The sequence below is a fragment of the Archocentrus centrarchus genome, chromosome 4, assembly GCF_007364275.1.
Source record: "Archocentrus centrarchus isolate MPI-CPG fArcCen1 chromosome 4, fArcCen1, whole genome shotgun sequence".
NCBI classification, from domain to species: Eukaryota; Metazoa; Chordata; class Actinopteri; order Cichliformes; family Cichlidae; genus Archocentrus; species Archocentrus centrarchus.
In genome coordinates this window covers 4,580,447-4,604,966 of record NC_044349.1, presented here as the reverse complement: position 1 = coordinate 4,604,966, position 24,520 = coordinate 4,580,447, and the positions used below count along the sequence as shown (strand labels likewise).

Below are 24,520 nucleotides of genomic sequence, written 5' to 3'. Positions count from 1 at the left end.
GAGTTTTTTTTTCACTTTTCTCAGAGTGTTTGTTTTTTTGTTTTTTTTTTACTGTTGAAAACATACAAACTACTAAACCATACAGGACGTCTAAAATATATGCTGTGTACTAAATATGATTTTAAAAATGGAAGATGCTTGGGTTCTGGTATATTTGCACAAAAATGCTTTATGGGGATGGTTTATCTATTCAGTGTGCTTCACAGTCTATAAAAGTAAGGTTATGGCCCATATTTTATGAATGAATGGCACATGTATACATACCTTACATTTTTATGCAGTCCTAAGGGATAGCTATATATTAAAGTGTATAAATGTACACTAATCACAACTAGGCCGGGTCTATGCAGACTGCGCTGCTCTATTCTAATCTTCACACATCTCAAAAAACTGTAAAATATTGTGCTTTCTGTCTAAAGTTACACACCCTAGGAGCAGGATTACAATATTAGCACAGTACAGAGAACGAGGAGTGAGACTGGAAATATTTGCTAATTAAGGAGGTATTTCAAGAAACAAACTTGCCCTTGGCAGCATGACAAAATAAATACTGTTTTGTTTTGTTTTCTTCTTTCGTTACATTGTATCTTCTCTGTTTTGTTAACAGAACAGAGCGATAAAGCCATTAAAATGCCGAGGGGCATCATAAGACATACAGTAGTGCACCGGCAGGTCACACTCGTGTCCGTTCAGCTCTCAGATTCGTTTTAACATTATGCACACAGTCTCTGTAGGCTACACGTACCGTCTGCGACAGAGGTCTCCGGCTGTTCGACATCCAACAACCATCATGCACCATCAGCAGCAGTAACACGTCTTTAAAAATCAGTGTCCACACTGACCTCTCAGCTGAGGATAAAGTGCCACATTGGACTTCAAATAAGGAGACCACAAATGAAGAAGTACTGGTAGCAGTTCACAATACAGCCCCCATCTTATTGTGTGATTTCCCAACATTTACCATGTCCCTTTTCTGAATTTAGGCTGGAATTTCTTGGTGAAAGTGCTTGAAACATCAGTAGGAAAAGGAGGTAATAATGAGCTCTGCACCTTGGTGCGTTTGTGTTTCCAATCGTGCCTACAAATACTTGTTGGTTCCTTAAAGTGCCGTTATTGTAGAATGAAGTATTTTTAAGTTATGAGTACCTTATTAGGAGTATTTTAACAGTAAGGAGACACAAATTATACTTTAGGCACTTTTATGTAATGAGTGCATTTGGGCTATTTTAGAGGAAAGGCCAAACAATATTTTCCCTTCTTACATTGTAATTACACAGTATTTTAATACTTTATATTTACAGTATTAATTACTGGGTATGAGGTGTATTATAGAGTCACAGAGAGGTTGGTGCCTATGCCAGCTATAATAGGGTGAGGGGCAGGGTACGCTCTGGACAGGTTGCCAGTCTATGACAGAGCTAACGCACAGACACACCTACAGCCAATTTAGAGTCACCTGTTAACCTAACCCCTGCATGTCTTTGGACTCGGGGAGGAAGCTGCAGTACCCAGAGAAAACATGCAAACTCCACACACACATTCAAATCCAGGACCTTCTTGCTGTGAGGTGACAGTGCTAACCACCACACCACTGTGACACCCCTAATTGTTACCCCCTAATTTTACTGTACCTGTTGTAAGGTATTTTAAGGTAGTGGAAATTACACCGTCAATTCAGAATGACTTGATAAATGCTGGGAAATGCTGCAATAAGGCACAGGTTGTAATAACAAGTGCTACAGAAAAAAATCAAAACATTTGTGCCCTTTTCATGCAAAAAGATTGGTAGTGGCTTTAGCCAATCCCTGGATCTCCAATGTGTTGGCTGCAAATCACAAACACTTGATTGTGTCTCTGACATTTAGTGCAAAATAACCTACAAAGATTTCTAAGATGCAGTGAAATCCAGTTTCAACAAGTCAAAACTACAGACAGTAAACTCACAGAGCACACATCATTGAAAGTTATTCTGCTGTACTTTGTCTCTCCACTTGCGTCTGCCCGTACCCTCGACAGAGCGGACGGCGGCTCGAGAAAATCACTAACACCACTGAAGACGTTCATATTATTTAACACACGCTGACTTCAGTACAATATATTTTTGGCAACTCCTGAAGGAATCATAGTCACTACAAATGATACAAATTTACTGTCATCCTCTGAAACCTCAACGTAAAAAGAGTTCATCCGAAAATTTGTGTTCCCTTAAAGTACAAGTTCAGTCACCATTCAGTCAGGTTAATGCTTGGAGCAATTATTAGCACAGTAGAAGACTTGCAAAGATGCTCACACTCCATTGGCTATGGCACGATTCCCAATCACCTCCCCACCAGTTGCAAGGGCGTACGAGGCAGGTACCGCTGCCAGAGCGGTGGCCGCTGCCACGGTAGCGCCCCCGGTGGCTGAGAGATGTAACGGTGTGTCGTGAACACGGGAGTAGTCCCTGTCATTCTTGGCGAGAAGGAGGTGCTGCTCTCCCGGATGGAGCAGGGTCTGACGGGTGAAGGTCTCTCCGTCGGCCAGGCTCTCTGGCAGGGGCTGTCCCCGTGGCTCAGGCAGCAGCAGGAGGCAGATGATGCACAGCAGGGTGCAGCAGGCAAAGATCACGTGATGCAGGAAGTAGCCCTTCTGGTTGTGGAGCTCCATGATAGGTGCAGTGAGCATGCCAAAGCCAGCGCTAGCCAGGACCAAGCCCAGTCCTCCACCCCTGCATAAAGAGAGGCCAAAGCTGACTGAGTATTCTTCACACAACAGGAGAGGCACATCACTTAATGTGGACTTATGCTTCTCCTTATTGTCCGAGATATGATTTACTAGTTGGTTCCCTTGTTGCTCATATTAAATATATAGCACCATTCTACTCAGTTTGTAGTACAGGTCTCATTTACCCAATCTCACACACACACACATTCACACTCTGCTTTTTAGCTACGCTTAAATGCTTTCTAATACTACAGGAAGATACCTGGGTTCAGTATCTTGCAAGGATACTTCAACACACAAACTGGAGGAGTTAGGGATTGAGTGGTAGACGACCCGCTCCATATACGCCATTTTTTTTCTGCTCTGTCTATTCAACTCATAAACAGCTTTATTGAGCACAGAAGCCTCAGCCACCTGCTGTTTGGACCTTCTGTTTGCAGAAGCCAATCAGCAGAATTGGAAGTAGCCATGGAAGTGATAGGAACATGTGAATTCAATTATTTGGATGGGTGAGCGAATACTTTTGGCAGTATAGTGTATGTGGCATTCAAACCTCACCCTTAACCTCACGCCTGTTTTTCCACAAGAACCTCATTCCACCAGTCCATGTTTTCTCCAGTTTTCAGGGGAACCATTGTAAAGAATAATGTATTATCAATGGAGGCTGTAGCACACCTCTTTCTTTCCAACCACTTTTGAGAACCTGAATCCTTTTAGTCACATTTGCACGACTTATGGCAAATCATGAGCTGTCATTCATAAATGCACCACAAGGGGGAGCCAATATGCAATTTAAAAACCGTGTTTGCACTCATAATAAACAATATTTCCTAAAAAGTATTAAGTAAGCCTGCTTCCATAAGATGTGTAATGTGTTTATGACCACGCAGGCTCACCTGATGACAGTAGGAGTGATTTCAGCACAAAAGAAAATGCTGAGCGTGCTGACAGCATGAGAAGAGAACATCCCGATTATGGAGAAGGCCACGGAGAATTTCCTGTTAAGCGTGTCTCGTAAAACTGTCCGAGAGAGAGCAAACACACATGCTAATCAGGCCCAGCAATAAAAATCAACAACAACAAATGTTTATTGTGTGGTATATTATAGATTTAGCCGCAAACCAGAGGAACAGTGTATCATTTTAATAAATTGTTTTAAATGATAAATCTCCAAACTGCAAATGTACCTGTGTCATGCCGAAGGCTGTACTTCCCAATCACTGGATTCCATTAGTGAGCATTGGAAAACAGAAGAGAGGGGGAGCATGTCATTAGTAAGCACGAAGGGAAGCACAGCGCTGACTCAAAACAAGCAGAATAACAGCCTTCAGGAGAACAGTTTACCACTGAAACCTGCAATAATGACTACACACTGCAGATGTAGGTCAAACAGGAGGAATGAGGGGAAGCTCCTGTTAGAATGAAGGCTGAACTGTACTGTTTTAATGACTCAGGAAAGGAAGTTTCAGCAGAGTTTCAGCAAAACCTTTTGCAAAGTGTCTCGATTTTCTTGAACTTCCCCCAAACCATCAACGTGTCTATTTGACTCCATTCCTACAAGGCTGCTCAAAGAAGTCCTACCATTAATTAATGCTTCAATCTTCTTAAATATGATCAATCTATCTTTGTTAACTGGCTACGTGCCACAGGCCTTTAAGGTGGCAGTAATTAAACCATTACTTAAAAAGCCATCACTCCACCCAGCTGTCTTAGCTAATTATAGGGCAATATCCAACCTTCCTTTTCTCTCAAAAGTTCTTGAAAGAGTAGCTGTAAAACAGCTAACTGATCATCTGCAGAGGTTTGAGTCAGACTTACAGTAACTTTAGCAGCTACAGACAGGTGACAAAGGAAAAACCGGGTGGCTTTGTCACAGCGTCAAGGGGAATTGTCCCCTCAGAGGGAAGGACTAATGCAAATCAATGCAAAGTTGTTCTGAATCATCACTTTTATCCTTTCAACCCACTTAAAGATCCATGGGAGATTTGGATTGATGTGTTAGACAGTACTTTTCACCACCATCATAAAAACACCAAATGAGGTGAAGAGAGAATATCCTTTGGAAAAATGTTCAGTTCCAGAGGGAACAAGAATTAAGGTGAGATCAGTGTGTGGTATAGAAGAGAAAGATTTACCCTGCAAAGTCAATTCATTGTTTTGGTGTCTTTCTTACCATCATCAAAGAAATGAAATGCAAGTCTGCATCGATAATCAGCCTGAAGTATGAAGCATAAGATGGTCAGTCAGCTAGTGTACCTGCTTATTTCTTCATGTGATTACTTACAGTTAAGCAAACCCAGCTGCAGCAGTGATGCCAGGGCCGTTATGATCATGAAGGTGAGCAGCCCTCCACGCCGACCCATCAACCCCACTGCAGGGCAAAGTGCCAGGCAGGTTGCCACAGCGATGCCTGCCATAGTGTAATAGTCAGCGTGGCACAAAGCCGTGGGCTGAGCCTCGGGGTCCATCATACTGCGGGCGAAGCAGTGGTGAATCCCATAACCTGTCAGACTGCACATCAACACAAAACCACAGATTAAGAGAGCGCCCAGCGAGGTGCAACCTAAGACATGCGTCCGCCACAGGGCACGTGAGCTTTGCGTATGTCTTCTGTCTCTGGGGACCAGCTCATGTATAATTCATGCTCTCAACACAACGGATGTTGGCTGTGATTAGCAAAGAAACTGTACAAGCCGGGCCACAAACGCAACACACTTACGAGTTGACACACAGCACCACAATGTTTTTCCACAGGTTCCTGGTGCTCATCATCTTGACAATGCAGCTCCTCTGGGGTTTCTTGTGCAGCTCCTGCTCCAGCTCTGGTAGGAAACATGAAACGCACACCTTGAGACTTTTCCTTTCAGGTGGTAATGAGAGCCCGGCCATAAGAGATCTCTAGCACAGAGACACTAAAGAGCTTTGGGGCCTTTAGATAGATATAGGACATCACTGTGCCCACTCTCATCATCTATCTGTCTGCTTGGCTACTGGGAGAAGCAGAGACAATGAATCAAACACCAACTCAGGGGAACAAGAAGTGTTGGTGGCAGAGAGAGGATTGCCAGTGTGTTAAATCTGTTGTGAGACAATTAATAGCCAGGGGTCTCATTTATGGATGTGGTGTGTGCAAAAACTGAAGCGTGAAAAAGGCCTGTGCATCTTCCCACACAAAAGTTGTGAGTATTCAAAGGCAAAGCTGACAGGAGAATGTATGCATGGGTACAGAGTCTGACCCATGCTTATGAACATTTTGGAGACAGAAAATTAGCAACACGTGTTAAGGTGAAGCCACAATATAAAGTCTAACACATAATACTTCAACTCTTCAACTTCTTATAATATAGTACTTATGGATCCACTTTATCGTAAACATCGAAATGCCAGTAAGCCACGACAGTCAAATTAAATCCCACTCAGTATGTCTCCAGCTCTCCGTCATATTATCCACCTCAGGAGTGCGGGTGAGACGGCTGGTCTGAATGCTGCTGGCTGTCACGGTCAGTTGTGGAGCTCACAGCAGCTGAAATACAGGACGATGCCAAAATTCAGGACAGTCCGCCTGTTCTTCCTCAATATTAATCACTATATTAAAAAAGCTAAGCGATAATATTGTCCTCATTAGTTAAAAGTCTGAGATGACACCAAACCTGAGCATCAGTTGTTTTCAGCTATATCGTCTAATATGAAGTTAGTATTTATTTAATTTCTGTGAGTAAAATCATTGCAGTGAACATGGCGGCTGTCGTTATGAGTTCTTATAACGTGGGCCGAGTTCACCGTAGCAGAATAACTTTTTGAGGATACAAGGGCACACATTTCCAGATGGACTCTGACCTATAAAGGGAGCCTTCTGAGCTGGTGAGCAGGTACAGGATGGATCCTACACATTCTTTTATAAATGAGACCCCAGGTGGTTTGTACTCAACAGAGATTTTACTGAAGGAGGTAAATGTGAACTGAATGTTGGGTTTAGACAAAGCAAGTCATTTATTTGGTAACTGGCGGTGCACATGCTCTCAGCCCTATATGACTAGTGAAAAATCACTAACAACCTACATGGGTATGTATATTTATTCTATTGCAATTGCATTTCATCGTGTCGATGGGCTGTCAGTGCAACCTGAGCATTCTTCAAACGGTCATCTTTGGGTTTTTATATGCATGTCAGTGTCTTTGTATTGTTGCACGCTCATTTCATCACACACCGAAGGGCAGCCGCAACATAACACACTGTAGAAGGTTTAAATAGATCGCATAATGAAGAGAAGTGAAGGAAAGCAACAGAAAGGATAGAGTCTATGTCCAAATGGGTCTGGGAGCTTTCATCTTGAATTCGTCCTCACCTGTGAGAACTCCACTGGGCTCTGTTGTCATGTCAACCTGGTTCTTCCTGGCGATGCGCAGCATCATGGCTTTGGATCGCCTGTAGTGCTGGGTGGCCAGCAACCAGCGCAGAGATTCAGGAAAAATCCTGTTGAGGGAGAGAAATAGAGGGACAGCAAGGAGAGGCAGACAAAGGATGAGCAGAACATGTTGTAAAAGCAAGAAAGAGGCAAGAGAGGAAAGAAGAAAACAAGAAGAGAAAGAGACTATTGTTTGTAAAAGCAGAGCGAGTTCGTGTGGCGCAGTGTGTACTGTGCAAGCCATCGCCTGGCTCAGTGCTGTGGATTTCCCTCAGAGGGTGGGACTCACCAGACATAGGGCAGCATCAGAACGAAAGGGCTGATTATGACGATCTGCAGGACCTGCCAGTCATCCCGGTTTGGCCAATGGCGGCACAGAGCGGCCACCCCTGGCATCAATAGCTGCCCGCCCACCATAAGAAAACTGGCCACCATAGTCATGGAGAGGCGCCAGCCTGGCAAACAAAGCTCGATCCCTGAAACACAGACAAGAGCGAGAAGAAAAAGACTTAATTTGACAGAAATTAGATTCCTGTGGTGCTGGTGCACCGCGAGAGACGAGTAAATTATGTATAAGCTCTATGTGTTTGGATGTGATTACATTATAAACTTCAGCAGCCTTAATGGCCTGAAAGAGCATGTTTGTTTAATGGTGAGGTGGGTATTGAATTTCCTCGCTGAGTTATTGAAGATTTTTATTACCGATGCTTCCCCTGAGAGCACACTAGTTTACACACTAGGCCTCTTCATAAAGTTCGGATGGACTGCATGTTAAAGCTTATGAGTGGGTTCAGCTGTTCTGTAACCGTCCTTTAATTCCCCCTGACTGCGCTCCCATCCTCTCCCTTACTGCCTGTAACATGGTACAGTCCAGATGGCTTGGTCCATATGGCAAGGTCTTTTTAAAGGTGACCATTGTGGGTAGATGAGGAGGGAGGAAGAGGGGGATACTCACTAACCTGTACTGTCACTTGTTATTGTGAGGAAGACAGACAGAAAGCTGGGAGGGAAAAGAGTGGAGGGGGGAGAAAAGAAAGTAGGAAGTGTGGGGACAGAATACAAATTACTTCTCCCTTAGAAGCATAAGAGAAAGTCCCTCTATTCATCGGTGAAATCACCGGAGGAATGACAATAAAGACTGACGAGAGGGAGGAGGAAATGCAGACAGAAGCATAATGAGGAAGGAAGAAGGAGGGACGGAGAGATGATCAAGATTTTCAGATAAAAGAAAGAAAATGATTCAGCTAGAGGTTAAACGTATTACTGAACATCCCTCTAACTCTGTCTTTTTCTGCCCTAGACTTGAGTCAAAAATCTTCCCACACAAGAACCAAAACAGATGAAGAAAATTACACTGACCCATAATCCTTAACCTGTCCATCTGCGTCTATTTTTTCTAGCCAAAAAGACAGTGTGAGGCTGTCTCTCACCCAGTGATGGGAGCAGTATTCAGTGTTTTATTATATGTAAAAGTAGTGGTCAGATCCACGTTTTTAAAGTTTAAAAAAACAAAGTTACCGCCACTATTGGGGCAAGAAAGTTAGAAGTGAAACCACGAAGTTGGCCCAGGATGCAAATGTGACAGCTCTGCTGTTGAGCTTCATTTTCATGTGTTTTTAGCAACTGTGTGTTCCCAGATCTCGGTCAGTCTGTACAATCTAAAACTGCACAAATCAATAATCTACTCAACAGCGGATCGAACGACTGGATCTAATGTGAAAGAGGTCATTAAAGGTGACCGACTGAGGAAATCACCCAACTTTACATTTTCCATCCACCCTGCTGAGCAATTTAGCATTGTTTATCCCAGAAACCCCATCAGCCCTGGATAAGGCAGCCACAGGCGGCTGTTATTAAGCTTTAATTAAGCTCTGTGCACTTCACAGGAAACTAAACCGACTGACAGAGACGGTGGCTAAAAACACGAGTAGCTGACTTCACATAAATGAGCTTTGTTTCAACACGATGTGTAAACTGTACAATGACAGACTAGCCAACTTCAGCTTTTGGCCCACTCAACACGCATCTTAGCCCATGCAAAGGCTGCTTCATACAGCCATAAATGCTAAAAGCATCCCAAACTATCTGTTCTGATAGTTCGAGCTTCTCCTCCTTCTTTCAGTTGCTCCCTTTAGAGGTTGCCGCAATGAATCATCTGCCCCTCTGCATTTTGTATCCTACACTTGTGTCGATATATATATAAAAATTCCTTTTTTAAGGATTAAACCTTAATCTGCTTTGCTGCCAGACAACATACTTGTACATGCTGTTACTTTCAGCTGCAGTCACCTCCATCCGCAGCAGTGGATCAGGCAGAGCCACACATGCATGTAAAACAGAGAAATCAACTGTACTTTGGCAAAGGCAATGCATCCCTAAAGCAACCTCACAAAATAAGAAAAAAAAAAAAAAACAGCACTACCCAACTCTCTGGGGAGGTGCCTGAGCCTGCTGACTCTACTGGGATATCAATACACACACACAAACAGGCATGCTGGCAAGGACCTTTTGTTCCAGCTGAGTGGGAGAATGGCTCTCCCTGTGCTGATTATCTCACTGCCACCCTCCCTCCTGTGTGTATGTGCGCGCGCACACACACACACACATACACACACACACACACCCTCCCTCTAGCTCATCAGTGCAGCTGAAGTGGCTCCCTCTGTAAAAGTCCCCCCCCCGCCCAACCCTCCTCCTTTCATGAAGCAGCTTCTCATACTTTACATCTGAAAGTGAACAGTTGCACAGGAAGAAAAAAACTAAAATGAAAGAAAAGGGGTCTGGAAAAAAAAAAACAGCTGATGAAATGGTCCAAATAATCCTCGATGACGACCGGCTGACAGAACCACCACGTCCACACTTTGTGTTGTCTGCTGCTCCCCGGCTAACCTTGCCTCAGGCATGAGAACAGCATGGAGAGACAATTGGCTTTCAAACAGCATGAGCTCAGTGCGAGGATCGCTGTCTGTGTTTGTGATTATGATGAAGATTTATAGAAGGATGAAGAAGGAAGTGAGGTTCTGCTAAAACAATAAGAGGACCATGAAAGAACGTATACAGAAATTCATGCCAATCCATCCACTGGCTGTTAAAATCAGGTGGCAACATCAAGGGCTGAAAATGATAAAGTGCTAAAAAAAAGTGCAGCGTTAGGAGTGGACATTTGAGGCTGGCACCAAAATCAGGTGAATCCCCCACAGACTCTCATGTTAAACACTTAACTGTGCTTGTAAAGCATCTTCTCAGCCTGGTACAAAAAAAGTTTTGCTTAGTTTCCCCATTCATATTTTGGATGATTTTTTTCATTTTGAAACTGTTATAACTTCAAGTTTGGAGCATGGCCATTTGATTGACAGCTGTACTGACACAGACAGCTGTAACTGATACCTCTCTGTCATATCCTGTTGGTCCCTTTCCGTGACATTGTGGTGGCTACGTCCATCTTTTTTTTTTTCACTGAAACCCACAGACGTCAATCATACAGTGGTGCTCCAGGAAAATGAGGAGTAAAAGAAATGAGGGCTCATCCTCCAGGAACCAGGAATACTTGTGATGAGATTGGAGCTGACATAATTGGCTGATCCACTAAAAAAGAATCACTGAATTTCCTTAAGTCGTTTTCAGGCAGAGGCTCTAGTGCAGCGCGTTACACATTTGCCCACCGAGCGCTGGTTTGATCCTGGGAGGAGACACAAATCTTTGGGGTGATGTGTCAGGAAGGACATCTGCTGTGTTAAAACCCTTAGTGAACAAGGGAGCAGCTGAAAGCAGCTTTTACTCTCCAGTGTGAAGATTTGTGGCTCTGCTTTAAATGCTGATTTTATAGTAAATGCACTGGTACTGGCTGCCTTGGGGGAAATTTGGGGTTCAGTATCTCGCCCAAGGACACTTCAGCCTGAGATAGGAGGAGCTGAGGATCAAACCATCAACCTTCCAATTGGTAGGTGACCCGCTCTATCTCCCGAGCGACATCTTTTTTTGGGATTTTTTTTTTTTTGAAGACATCACCTGGAGCTCCTAACCCCAGGGGGTGGCTTCATGGAAGACAGCTTTACAAGGGCACTGCATCTGAGTCAGCACAAGTCCTCACCATGCGCTCATAACTACACAAACCTGCACGTACCATAGTGCTTGTCTTTGCCATTTCCTACAATAAATTCAAGGAGCAGAGACAGAGAGGAAAAGGCAACGATACGAGCCTCGTTCCGCTGCTGTAAAGCAACTGCAGCCTAATTCTTCTGGGCCCGTCCAAATCACATTCACTGAAAATCTTTTGAGCAGCAAAGATCCGTCCCCGAGTAGGATTCGGCAGTGGCAGTGAAAATTCTGCGCCTTGCTACAGTTGCTCCAGCAAGTCTGCTGGGATTCGTATTATCGTCAATAGATTCAAATGTTGACCCAGTTTATGGGGAAGAATAATTACCAAATGTGTCTGGATAAACTTCTCAAACGACTCCTGCAGCATAAAATGTACTTTTCTGCCGCAGTGTGTTGCAAAGCAGAGCATTAAAGTCGAGCCTGAGGTTTGTCAGCACAAGTCTAAAGTTTCAAATCCAGTCCTCCTCAGAGAAAAGTCCCAGCCCACTGACCGGCAAGTCAAACATCTCTGAAGTCAAGTCTCAAATCCTCATTTTTACTTGAATGTGTAAAAACAGATTTTTGGAACACTTTGAATGAAACTTGTAAATCCATATCACGGGATACAACGGCTGTTTAATCAGAACTGCTGTCCCATGCAAAGGTGAAACTCTGGAAAATGAGCAGATGCCAAAAGGAAGAACACAAGAGCCAATCAGTGATGAGGAAAAAAAAGGACGAGGTAAAGGAAGTGAGGTGGTAAAGAAAGGTGCGAAAAAGTATTTTAAGTTGATCTCATCAGCAAACAGTTGCTTATTTAAACATCCAGCAGATACATTTTGAAACTGTGTCTGTGTCCAGAAAGTCCTCAGGGAACTGTGGAGCTCTTTAGCTGTTAAATGGTGCAGTTTGTTCACAGAGAGCGTGCCAAGTGTTTATAGCAAAAAGCTGCCAGCTGTGGCTAAAATTTGCTATTTGAGAGCAGGAAGCTGAACTAAAACAATACACGCACAAGGAAATGTGGTCTAAAAAGGCATCTGTGACGGGCCCGGTTTTTTTGGTTGAATGTGAAAATCATTTTTTTATTATTCCAGATGTTGAGATGTGGCCCAATCAAAGCCAAGGGTCAAATGATGCGTTTGTCCCTTGGCATCATAATTGTGACCCTGCTATTATTAACACCATATCTAACCAGCTGAGTTAGACTATATTTTTAAAAAATCCATTAAAAATGGAAAAAATGTCCTGATATTTTCTGCCAGGACATTTCCATAAATGCTAAATGAGAAAATTCAATACCTGTACCAATACAAAAAAACATCCATAAAAATTAATACAAAAATTCCTTCATTTTTAAACAGTACATTGTACTGTATTTTTTAGTGAAGCAGGTCACTGAGCACACCACTGGGCTATATGAGATGTCAAAAAATGTACAAATAAAACCGCCAGACAACATGCCATGAGACCTTTTTCTTTTTATATTTGACAAAAATAAAAAAAAAATCCACTACTTGGGCTAAAAGTGGTCTATATTCAGTTGAGCTATTGATGGCTATATGAAAGCTAGTGCATGGTACTTCACATGGGTTCTGGTGGCCAGTTTGTCATCAATTACTGCTGTCGTAAAATAAAATATACTTTCTCTTCCAAGCTTAAAAAAATTATATTATACAGGAGAGCATGCATAATGACCAGCCATGTTTCCAAGAAGAGACTCAGCATTCTCTCCTGAAACGGACAGAATGAAAGCCAAAAGGCACGAGGAGAAGGAACCTGCAGTGCCTGCAGCTCCCAGGGGACCCCTCTGAGGTAGGTGCCATATTACTAACTAATAAGCCCGTGCAGAAACTGTGGAACAACCAAAAATGTGCACACTACACACACTAACACGTGCACATGAACACATTTATATTCGGAGAGCTTTATGGCAGCTCACGGGAGTTTATTATGTGCCGTGTGCTACAGAGAGATAACCAGAAGATGAGAGATTTTAAATGAGCCTCCAGAAAAAGAGCGAGTTACTGTTTGAGTGCTGGTAGTAATAAAATGATAGGGTGAAGGGGTGAGGGAGAGAGGGAGGAGGAAGAGGATGGGATGAATGGGGCAGTTGAGGTAAGCATAGAGGGGGAAATGGAAAGGCCTGGAGGAGCTGCTGGATTTAGAAACAGGAATTCAGTGCTGCATTTACAGAGGGTGAAAGCAGGCAGAGAGAGTGTTTTTGTGGGGAGATAGACATGATAATACAGACAGAGCAGTGCATCCACAGCGTGTCCAAAATCATCTATAATACAGAGTATGCGTGCGCCGTGCTTATTTTTGCATTTCTCCTTCCTGCTGCATGCTATTTTCAACTCAGCAGTCTAGCAGCCTCTGCAATTACGTACCTCTGTTGCTCTAAAGCATCTGTTTTTATCAGCACTTTTGCAAAAGTGAGACATTTGCAATTGTTTTGCTTCTCTACTGCAGCTCATTGGATTTGAAATGTAACATGACATTGGGATTAAAATGTTGCCCTTCAGCTTTAATTTGAGGGTGTTTACATCTATAATGGTGGTAAACATCTGGCCTCTTTATGCACACGGTTCCCCTGTTATGGCGCAGCGCAGCTGGATGATAATAGTCAACATAGGGAGAGGCAGCCATAGGGGCTGTTCTTGACTGGTTAGTTCAATCTCATGACTTTGATTCAGTTTCACCTGCCACCTGCCTATCATCGGACATAGAGACAGGCAATTATTCACATTCACAGCTAGGGGCAACTTAGAATTACCAGCTAGCATAGCATGCATGTCTTTGAACTGTGGGATGAAGCCGGAGTACCCGGAGAGAACCCACGCAGGCAGAGGGAGAACGTGCAGACTTCACACAGAAAGGCCCCAGCTGGTCAGCCGGCTCAAACTGGGAACCCTCTGGCTGTGAGGCGAGAACCACGCCATCACCACCGCATCACTGTGCAAAAATTGCTGCTGGAGTTTCCATCTTAAAACTGAGTGTTCACTAAGTATGGATGCTGAAAGGACAGTACTTCAGACTCACATTCAGTAAATCCAACGCACTGATTACAGCCAAAACAACACAACATGTCGCTGCCAATAAAGTGAGGGACTTCACTATTTCTGTCCTGCTCTGCCTCTCTTGGCAAACAACAGAAGGTGATGCAAGCAGCAGTTAAATGAGGAATATTATATTCACCATTCCGCCTGCATGGGTGTGTTTTTAGCTTGTAATAACCAAAACAAGCAAACTGTGTTTCATTGTTATGCAGCTCAGGTGTAAATACAGTATGAAGTCTTTACTGTTAATGGGACGGCAGCATCTATTTTCTGCTGTCATAGTCTGAGATCACTTCAAAGAGCACTGGTTTGTGGCAGGGAGCCGCCTGTTCCTCCCACTGTATGCATGCACACCTCACACAGTCAACAAACACCTCACACAAACACCTTTTTTGTAGCACTTCAAAGTGTAAGCCGACAATCTGTTGTCTCACACAAACACACGCGCACGCATGCATGCACACACACACACACACACACACTCACACACAGTTACTTATCCGATCAGTGTCAACTCAGAACACACAAGTGAAACAGAAAAACTGTCCCACGCTACTTTTTTCTTTAGCGAGCAGGCTGTGAAAACAGGAGCAAAAGGAGTGAAGCCGTTCATTAGCCAACGATAGAAACAGAGGATCAAATGTATGCTGGTGTGACATTCACAATGTCAAATATGTAAGAACAAAATGTGTAAAAATGATAATTAAAGATAATCCTATAGGCTGCTGAGTTTTGGGGAACATAGGTAGGAAGCAACATTTTAAAAAATGACATTTTTAAAAATTTGACAGCCTACAAACCGGCACTTAGTCATGAGAAAGTTTTCACAGGTCTATGCAGTCCTGTGAAAAACTAAGCACAGCCTCACTGCTTCCATAGGAATCTGAGGATAAGTAGCAGCCTGGTGCTGCTGATCAGATGAACTCGATTAACTGTGTGAACACCTCTATAGAAGCAGTTTACTGGTCTGGAGCATTCAGGTGTGTTAACGCATTGCTATAATCTTCCCAGGAGTGGACATCCCAGCGAATTCACCCCAAGGTCAGACCAGGCAAAAAAAAAAAAAAACCCAGAGAGCTCCGTCTCAGACTCTACAAGCCTCAGTTAGCATGTTACATATTGAAGTTCATGACAGCACAGTTAGAAAAAGACTGAACAAGTGTGGCTTGTTTGAAAGGATCAGAAGAAATGCTCTTCTTTCTATAAAGAACATGGCAGCATGGCTTATGTTTGCAAAGCTGCACATGAACAAACCACAAGGCTTCTGGAACAATGTCCTTCAGACAGACGACACCAAAGTGGAGATGTCTGACCATGATGCCCAGCACCACAAACACAGCACATCAGCACAAACACCTCACAGTCCTCATGCACAGTGATGGAGGGCTGATGATTTGGGCTTGTTTTGCTGCTACAGGACTTGCGGTCATCAAGTCAACCATGAACTCCTCCGTTTACCAAAGTATTCTGGAATCTATGAATGAAGCCATCCGTCCGAGAGCAACAGGACAATGATCCCAAGCACAGCAGCAAATCTGCAGCAGAGTGGCTCAAAAGTAAAAGAATCGAGGTGCTGCAGTGGCTCAAAGTCCAAACCAAAAAAATTCTCCACAATTGGTGGTCTCAGCTCCAGTTTCCATTATGAACTGGGATATCTGATTATTTCAGAGGCTGATGTTATTTCCTGGTTAATAAAAGGAGTGTTAATGAGAAGCAAGCAGCCGCATTACCACATCTACAGTAAGTAGAGTAATCAGATAGAAGGCTGCACCATATTTTATCACAAACTCAAATACATGCCTGAAGTTCTGGTTTAGAACAAAAATTGCAACATAAATCAGAATCTAATCATCAAAATAAGATACTCAAAGTTAATAAAATGCATAAAATAGGACAGTTTTATGTTATTGGCTGGATTAAATGTACTGCTGTATAAGGAAGTTTCAAAGAAATGCATTTTTTATCTCTCTTTAGTAACATTTTGCCATTTAAATGTGACACCATTAAAGACACTGATTTAATAACCTGTTTATTTTTACAGGACTCTTATCAACCTGCATGACAGAAATAGCTTCACATTGTTTATAAAGGCAAACTTAACTCATTATAACAGTTTAACACTTAAACGTGTTGTAATTTGACCGCTTTAAGTCCATTGGTGAGAACTTTGAACTTCTAATAGGAAAGAAGAGGCAGCGCATACATTTTCTAATATATCATATTCTTTGTAACGACCCAAATTATTACTAGTATATACACTGATCTCATTGTTTAAGACTTTGGCCATGTTTACAATATCATGGAGCTGGAACAGTATATAAATGCAAATAAGGAGACGCACAATAGGTCCACTTTAACCTTTGTAATCCCAGTGAGCGCTGCTTTATATTCCCATCTCTCCTTCACAACTCCCAGTGTCTTAGATTTAAAAGCCACAAAACAAACTTTGTCATGTGCATCACAGATTAAATCTGATTCTCACGAGCCTCTCGGCGGACAGCTCGGGGGCATCCATTTTGAGTGTTTGTTTTCGAAAGCAGTTCAGATGAGATTTATCCAGGGCCCCTGCTGAGAGAGACAAAACCTGCCCCAAAGCCTTATCTCCAAGTCTGCCCCCTCTTCACACATAATGTATGACTAATTTGACTGGATTGAGAGAGAGGAGGCCAACAGAGGGGTGAGAAAGAGAGAGGGGCACAGCGGTAATGAGATGGGGCAGTGAAGAATGCAAAGGGGGGGGAATTCTGGCAAAATGAAAATGTTTGGTGTCAGTTTTAAAAACATTTGACTCCTCTGCAGAACCCTTCAAGTAACACGGGCAGAATCATTTTAGAGGAAAAGAAACAACCCTGCTTTAAAATGAGTGCTTTTTTGACATTGAGCACAAATATGTCATGGCCGCCTTCAGGAGCGACTTTAACAATAAAAGCACAACATACTTCATATTCAGTCACCACATCCACTAATGGACCCCCCCCCCCCCCCCACACACAGACATTATTATTGCAGCACCTGCAGTATTCAAGTTCATGCTTTTTTTTAACCAGCTTCAGGAAGAAGTACAGAGCCCGAACACCGAGGCCGCAGCTGAAGTGTCTTTTTAAGTGAGCAAGGTTCCTGAAATGACCCGAAAGCATCTTAAATGGCAGTTTTATTCAGAGCGGGTTGAGTTCTCTAAATGCTAAAGTGCTTCAGTGCTGCGTTCCAGCTCCTGCAGACCTGAACACACTGGGTTACCCTTTATAAAGGACAGGAGACCGCATCACAGCTCTTTGCTTAAGTTCCTATGAATTCTTCCTTTGACCTTGTGATGTTTTCATCACAGCCATTTTTTTTGAGTATTTAAACCTCAACCCAAGATATCTGTCAACACATTAAACTGTTGCTGAGTTATGGCCATACTCATTTGACTTCAGCAGATTCTTCCAGGGTTTCATAATAGCATTACCGCTATTGCTGAACACAACAGAGGACAGCGCAGGAAGGAGAACAGGAGCAGGCGGAGGAGAGAAGAAAGAAAAACAGGCATGAGAAGGTGAAAGCTTGTACTTACTGAGCACGTAGAGGGAGAGAGCAAGGCCCGCCAAGCAGAAACCCTCAAAGAAGCGCAACGTGCTGAACATGGTGACATTTACAGAGAAGGCAACACTCAGACCAAACACCAGCATGAAAAGCACCGAAAGAATCAACACTGGGTGTCGACCAAACCTTGGAAACAGAGAGAAAGACAGGCATGAGGTAAAGCTGCAGCAAAGTGCTTCAAAAACCTGTCAGACTGAGAAAGAAGCTTTGAATGTGCAGTCAGGTGAAAGAGATCATTGCATTCATTGTTTCCTTCAGACTCTAAGGCCCTCCTGGTCTAAGGGTGAGGTCAGGAGGTCAGTGGGTCAGGTCACAGCTGAGGCCTCGTGGCCTGCATATTTCTTTGCATTGTTTTCTTTACATTGCTTTGCATAGATACTGAGTCGTAACACAATGCAGGTACTCTTTCCCACGATGCAGCTCAGGTGGCCTGCAGGCTGCAAAAGTGAGCAGAATGAATTCAGTGAAAAGGACATTTTGCTCAGTTACAAAAGACATTTTATCATTCAGCTCTGCAGACAGTCTGAGGTTTAACCATCATGATTCCGATCCATCTCTTTTTTAGCATCTTTTTCATATTAATTCTCCACTTTGAATTGTTTTAAAGTCATCATCATGCAATTTTTTAATGTTTAGTCAGCTTAAAACTGATGCAGCGATTTGATGATCTAATGATATTGATTTTCAGCCAATATATTGGTCAGTCTCTCAATAATTCATTCACTGGCCACTTTGTTAGGTACAACTTGCTAATACCAGGTTGGACCCTTTTTGCCTTCATAACTGGTGCTCTACTCAGTTGTGATCTGGTGACTGTGGAGCCCATTTGAATGAACTCAGGCTCAAGAAATCAGTTTGAGATGATTTCAGGTGTGTGAGATGGTGCAGTAAGCAGCCATCAGAAGAGTGTGGTCATAAAGGGACGGACACGGTCATCAATAATCCTCTCTTCTGCACACCTTGGTTGGAACGAGGGGTTATTTGAGTTACTGCTGCCAGCTCCAAGCAGTCTGGCCATCTGACATCAACAAGGCATTTTTGCACAGAAAACTGCCACTTACTGGAAGCTTTCTCTTTTTGAGATGTTTTCCTCTTTTCTTGACCATTTTCTGTAAACCCACAGGCTGTGTGGGAATCCCAGCAGATCTGCAGTTTTTGGAAAAGCTCAAACCGGTCACTTAAACCACCTTCCTTCTTCATTCTGATGCTCGGTTTGAACTTCAGAAGGTTGTCTTGTCCGTGTGTACATGCCGAAATGCACTGAGCAGCTGCAATGTGATTGGCTGATTTGAGTTAACAAGCAGTTAAAGAGGTGTATCTAACAAAGTGGCTGGTGAGTGTACGGTCTAAAGATATTACAACACAAAGATATACCACAGTGTCCAAATGGTTTTACACAAGTGAGGAATCATCTAAACTGCTTTACTTGGAAGTAAAACTGGTAGTGAGCACAGCACATGCCAATAATAATCCTGCAGAGGCTTTAATACATGTTAAAGTGGCAGGTCTTTCTGTAAACTGTGGTGGGCATTTACAGGGGGCCAGTTTGAGTAATATTTCTTTTTTTCCTTTTGTTTTTCTTGCAGATATGTTTGGCTTTTTGGGGGGAGTTTGGACTTTTTTGTAGCATTGTTCCCCTGATTCCAAGCAGTGAGAAAACTGTTCCCATAAATTGTAAAAATGCAGATCTCAGCTGTGACACCTGGAATTATCCTTAACAGACAAAGAAAGAGGCAGCTTACCAGTCAGCCATGACACCCATCACAAGGTAGCCAAATATGGAGCCCACAAGCAAAGAGAACTTGGCAATGTGAACCTTCCAGGCCGAGTCACACACCAGGTTCCACTGGAACAGAGACAAAGAGAATGAGAAGAACATAAGTCAGCTTTTCAGAGAAAACCACCCACAACCAGATAAAAGGGAATTAGACATCAGCTGAGACACTTATAATATGAAAGCTGCACAGAAGCCAAAAGAGAAATGTGGGCTTGTCTCATCAGAATCCTGTCAAACTCTTTTCACTCTCTGACTCACTCTGTTGATAATTCATGAAGTCGGATGCATCTGAAAACATGCTACGAACGCTTTTGAAATATTCAAGTGTTCATCTCGCATCTATATTTATGTGTGTGCATTTCTGTGTGTGAGAGAGAGAGAGAACGCTAAAGCAGCGTATGTGGGAATGCAGCCGCATGTCTGTTATAACAGCAATCAATAGCTTCCCACTCTTTCCTCTAAGCCAGTGGGTCAGCGCGCACACCGCCGCAGCACTCGGCATCTGAAGTTTAGCCAAGGACACATGTGGAAGCACCGTGTGCGCTCCATACTTGTGCACAGCCTTGAAAGTATCTACGAGAGCCCAGTGGAGACATTCAGCTGTGTGTGAAACTAGTGTTGGTGTTTGACAATAATTTACACAACTTCCTGCTTGACTGCACCATTAAGAGTGAGTAGAAAGAGGCAGTCAGAGGTTAAGCTTTATGATTTTGGACGGAGAACACAGTCGCTATGAGTTTATTAAGTCTGGGCTATTAGCACCACCGTTATCTGAGAAAGCAGGTGTCATTAATGCACAAACGCAGAAGCTGAGTGGTAACTCAGCACTGCTGTTTATTAACTTTTGGCCTCTTGGTAACACAAGGATACAGCGTGATGACTTTTCTGAATTCTGTCTCCATAATTTGAATAATAAATTAAGGTTTTTAGCATAAGCGTATGGCAGGATTAAACTGCCGGGGCAGCCCAGGGTAAACAACAGTCTTGTTAAGCCTCTGTGTTTATTGTGCTTATTGTCCCACTACCTGTTTAGCAGTATGCTAATGTGATCATTAATTTATTATTAATGCACTGTGAGCACAGACCTGAGTCAACCAAAGTTTTGAGCTATTGTGACACAAGATGTGGCATCAATATTAGGCTCTTATTATGTCTGCAGATGTAGCACTTTAGTTTTTTATGTTAAGAAATCATCAATAAATTGGCATAAACCAGCTGACACACAGCCCCAATAGAGTTCTGTTTAGGAATGCACTAATCTTACTGTATCTAATTATGCTGCTGAAGGCCTCCCATGATGCACTGAGCACTTCTCCTCCACGTTCCTCTTTTAACTCCCCATCTGTTTATATACCAGTGCTGCATGCCATTAACTTTTTTCCTGCTCTATGCTGTAGTTTGTGTGTGATTTGAGCTCTCCAGGCTCCCGTTTTCTCATTTCTCTTTCTCTGCACCCCCCCTGGTTCTGCTGGAGGGCTCCTCCTGTTAAGGGAAAAGGAGTTATTTCTCCCCACAGTCAACAAATGCTTCCTGATAGGGTATCATTTTATTGTTTGCATGCTAATATTGTAAAATATAAAGCACCCTGAGATGAAAGCATCTATGTAAATAAAACTGAACTGATTTTTTTCAGGGTATTAGCTAGACATGACTGACAGACTACATGTACAATTGTTTTTCATCAGTATCACTGAAGAGAAAGAAGTGTGTCTTCTGTAGATAGATCTATAAAGCTGAAGATTTCTCACTGGATAGAAAAAATAAAACTTTGCCTGGGTTTAAGAATTCAATAATTACACTGGAAATGGCAGGTTGAGTATTTTTGTAAATGTTGTGATTCTTCTTTTTCTGGCACCTTTTATTTTTATATTTCTATTTTTTTGCACTTGCTCCTTTTCTCAGTTTTTAATTACCTATATCATTCTGGTACATTCTATGATTTCACACTGGGGTAGATTAGAAAATGTGCAATAAGCAGGTTGTGGTATCAGTCACTTTAGTGTGTCTCTGTTTCTGGGACAGTTTCCCACATTTGTTAATCTAGTCCTGCGCCTATGTTTAAACTGATATGCTCTATGCTGCACTGCATTGATCAGGAATTCATTTGGTACAAAGCAAAATGTAAAAAAACAAAAAAATTATTACAAGTCGTATTATTGACTTTCAACTTATATATCAGCCAGAACCAGCACACTCCATGCTACACAAATAGCTCCAGCCACTCAGCTGCTGCCTTCTCTCTGCTCAAAAGTAGAAGAAAAAAAAAAAGATAGAAATAAAATAACCGGCTCTCATGCTTGGGTCAGTGTGCAACTTGTCCCTCAGCTGTGTCTGTACTTGTGCTCTGCTCTGAGACTTGCAGTAGTGGTGATGATGGTGATGATTTTTTTTTTCAGAAATAACACTGTGGGTCTTTGGTGCTCACTCGTTACCTTGGTAACCACATTCTGACTAAGTCCCGTCTGCAGCTCCAGCCTCCACTCCTTACAAGTGCACAGCATTCCGACGCCGTCGCCGTATCCCTCCCTGGTGTCGTTGCCTCCGGGTTGGAGCGAGGGCGCGACACTGGTGACGGTGACCGGCGGGGACGCCACGGTCCAGTTGCTGTCGTTAGCCAGGGGTTGCACACAAGTGCCATTGGGTTGCGCCAGAAGGAAATAATCCGAAAACTGGCTAAAGCCGATGAACAATGCCGGTATCCAGGTCAAGACCACGAGCTGCTTCTGGTGTTTCCCGAAGCCCCCAAGTGACGGCAGAACAGAGCCGTCGATGTGCGGCAGCAGCCGGGGCGCTGGGCGCTCCACCGGAGTGAAGCCGTTCTCGGGCGTGTGGTCCTGCGCCTCCGGCCGTCCCGCTGCCATTACGACCCGGCCACAAAGAGAGCAGCTGTGCGCAACAGCGGGCGAAGCAAAGCCCCCGCTCTGTTGCCCTCCGCGCACTCTGCGTTAAGCCCTTTGACACAAAGGAAGCCCACAGCACAGATAAATCCGGTGAATAGCCAACAAAAGCGCGAACCCAAAAAGAGAGAGGGAGAGGTCTCCGGTCCGTGCGGGCGCGCAGATGCTCCGAATCACCGAGCGGTCGTCCTCATGGCGATTGGACTTGAAGTGACCAGGGGATGTCCGAGCGGGGAAGCTGTGTCAGGAGGAGGAGGAGGACGCTGTGGAAAGGCTCCCGGAGAGCAGTGGGCTCGGACGGGCATGCTCACTGGCACGGGCTTTGTATTCCATGAGTACAGCCGGATCCATCCATGTGCCAGGCCTGGTGGTTGAATGGAAGTCAGATGCTGAGCTACATTTAGATCCTCTCAAGATCTGCCGGTCCTTCATCCGCGAACGCCACAGGTCTCATACCTGTCCAAAATGTGACCTTCTGGAGGTGCGCATCATTTATCTCCTCGAGTCCAGAATGCGCGATCTCTCATACATCACGAGCCCACTTTGAGACTGCTGAGTGCAGAGACGCATTGAATTGCGCTGCTCGGTTTGTCACAGTCTAGTCAATGGGACACTGTGCCAAAGCGGGGCTCGGAGCAGCAATGGGGGACGGGAGACAAACCCCGCCCTCCATTGGTCGCGCTATGCGCTGCGATTGGTGAGCCTTCAAAAAGCGACTGCACCACTGACGGGCATCTGCAGGCAACAATGATCTCCTTTGTGAAGCCTTTGCCCTCTGCACTGACTATAAAGCGTGTTAAGATTACTCAATCATTATGTTTTCCACCGATTCAACATGATTCACGGGGAAAAGATCAAGTGGAAACCTCAAGTTTTTTTTTTTTTTCTTAGTCGGTCGATTTGTGCTGATGTGTCTGCCGAACATCCCACGGAGGCAGTTTTGCGTCATACAATCTTTTTCATAACCATCATATAAATAGACAACGTTACTTACTGGTTTGGGAGACAATAGAGGAGGGTGGCAGGGGTTTTGATGGGGTTGGTATGCTGCACCTCAGACGCGAGGGGGCGTCAGACGATCACATTACCCTTAAATCAGCTCTAGCTTAGACAATCGGCAAAAATCCGAGACGGAAAAATAAAAAATAGCCCACATGTCTGAATTGCCAGAGGTTCACACTGAGCCGAGAAATAAATGAGGGTTGAGGCTCTTCGAGGGTATTCAAATGTGGGTGTTGATGTGGCTGCGTCTCACACATGATTGTGCGTGACCTTGAGATTCAAGTGAGTAACAGATTTTTTCTCAGGACTGTAAAAAAAAAAAAAAGAAAAAAAAAAAGAAAAAGAAGCCATATTGTGTGAAAACTAGTGTGTATGATTGAGTGGAGCTGTGGGCAGTTTACTCCTGAATGACATGGAGCTGGTGTTCAGTCTGCGACTCACTGAGGTGACAATTTGTGCTCAGCCCCAATTCATTTCTCACCTCCTTCCTTCCCCTCAGAGCCTGAGAACCTCATTAAGACTCAACACTGAGGAGGAGGCTTAAAAATAAGCCAGGAGGCTGTTTTGTCGTGTGCACGCGCGTGTGTGTGTGTTTGTGTGTGTGTGATTTATTACAGTCTTCCAACCACACCCATGTTATAGCACATACCAGAGCTGGTTTGGGCTGTGGGCTAATCAGAATGCAACCCCATCAGCACATTCAAAAACAATAACAAAAATAATAAATGGGTTTGATTATGCAAAGCTGTGCTGCACGGTTTAATGAGTCGACCCTGTTCTTAGAGCATGTAACCTATGTTATTTTTCCCATAGCTACAACTCGTTGATGTCCTCTAGATGTGTCATGCATGAAGAATTATAAGGTTTCTCTTTTAACTTCATGATACACTCACTGGTGTGTGGTGCCTGTTTAAAACGTGGCTGTGCAAAACAGGCAGAGTGTAGGCTGCAATTTCCTCAAGGAGTGCTCGACCAAACCACACGAGAGTGACCGAAGTCACATTGCAACACATTTGTCAC

At 43.6% G+C, this 24,520-nt stretch overlaps 1 protein-coding gene across 1 annotated transcript; it reads right to left on the bottom strand.

Annotated features, from left to right (window-relative positions):
* Window positions 1–40: 40 nt before the first annotated feature.
* slc22a23 (solute carrier family 22 member 23) lies at window positions 41–23,124 on the bottom strand. Its single transcript, XM_030726993.1, has 10 exons — window positions 22,034–23,124; window positions 19,567–19,670; window positions 17,796–17,950; window positions 7,399–7,585; window positions 7,050–7,177; window positions 5,423–5,525; window positions 4,988–5,214; window positions 3,891–3,923; window positions 3,600–3,723; window positions 41–2,707 (listed from the first exon to the last, which is right to left on the bottom strand). The coding sequence occupies exons 1-10, from the start codon at window positions 22,460–22,462 to the stop codon at window positions 2,287–2,289; spliced, it is 1,911 nt and encodes a 636-aa protein (XP_030582853.1). The 5' UTR covers window positions 22,463–23,124; the 3' UTR covers window positions 41–2,286.
* Between the last annotated feature and the right edge of the window lie 1,396 nt (window positions 23,125–24,520).

Bases quoted from the DNA above. Each gene is read 5' to 3' on its own strand.
- slc22a23 (XM_030726993.1), bottom strand. From the start codon at position 22,462: ATGGCAGCGGGACGGCCGGAGGCGCAGGACCACACGCCCGAGAACGGC. The intron at 7,586-17,795 runs GTAAGTACAAGC...TCTGTGTTTCAG, and splicing joins TCTCTCCCTCTACGTGCTCA to GGATCGAGCTTTGTTTGCCA. The intron at 2,708-3,599 runs GTGAGCCTGCGT...CTCTTTATGCAG, and splicing joins ATCACTCCTACTGTCATCAG to GGGTGGAGGACTGGGCTTGG.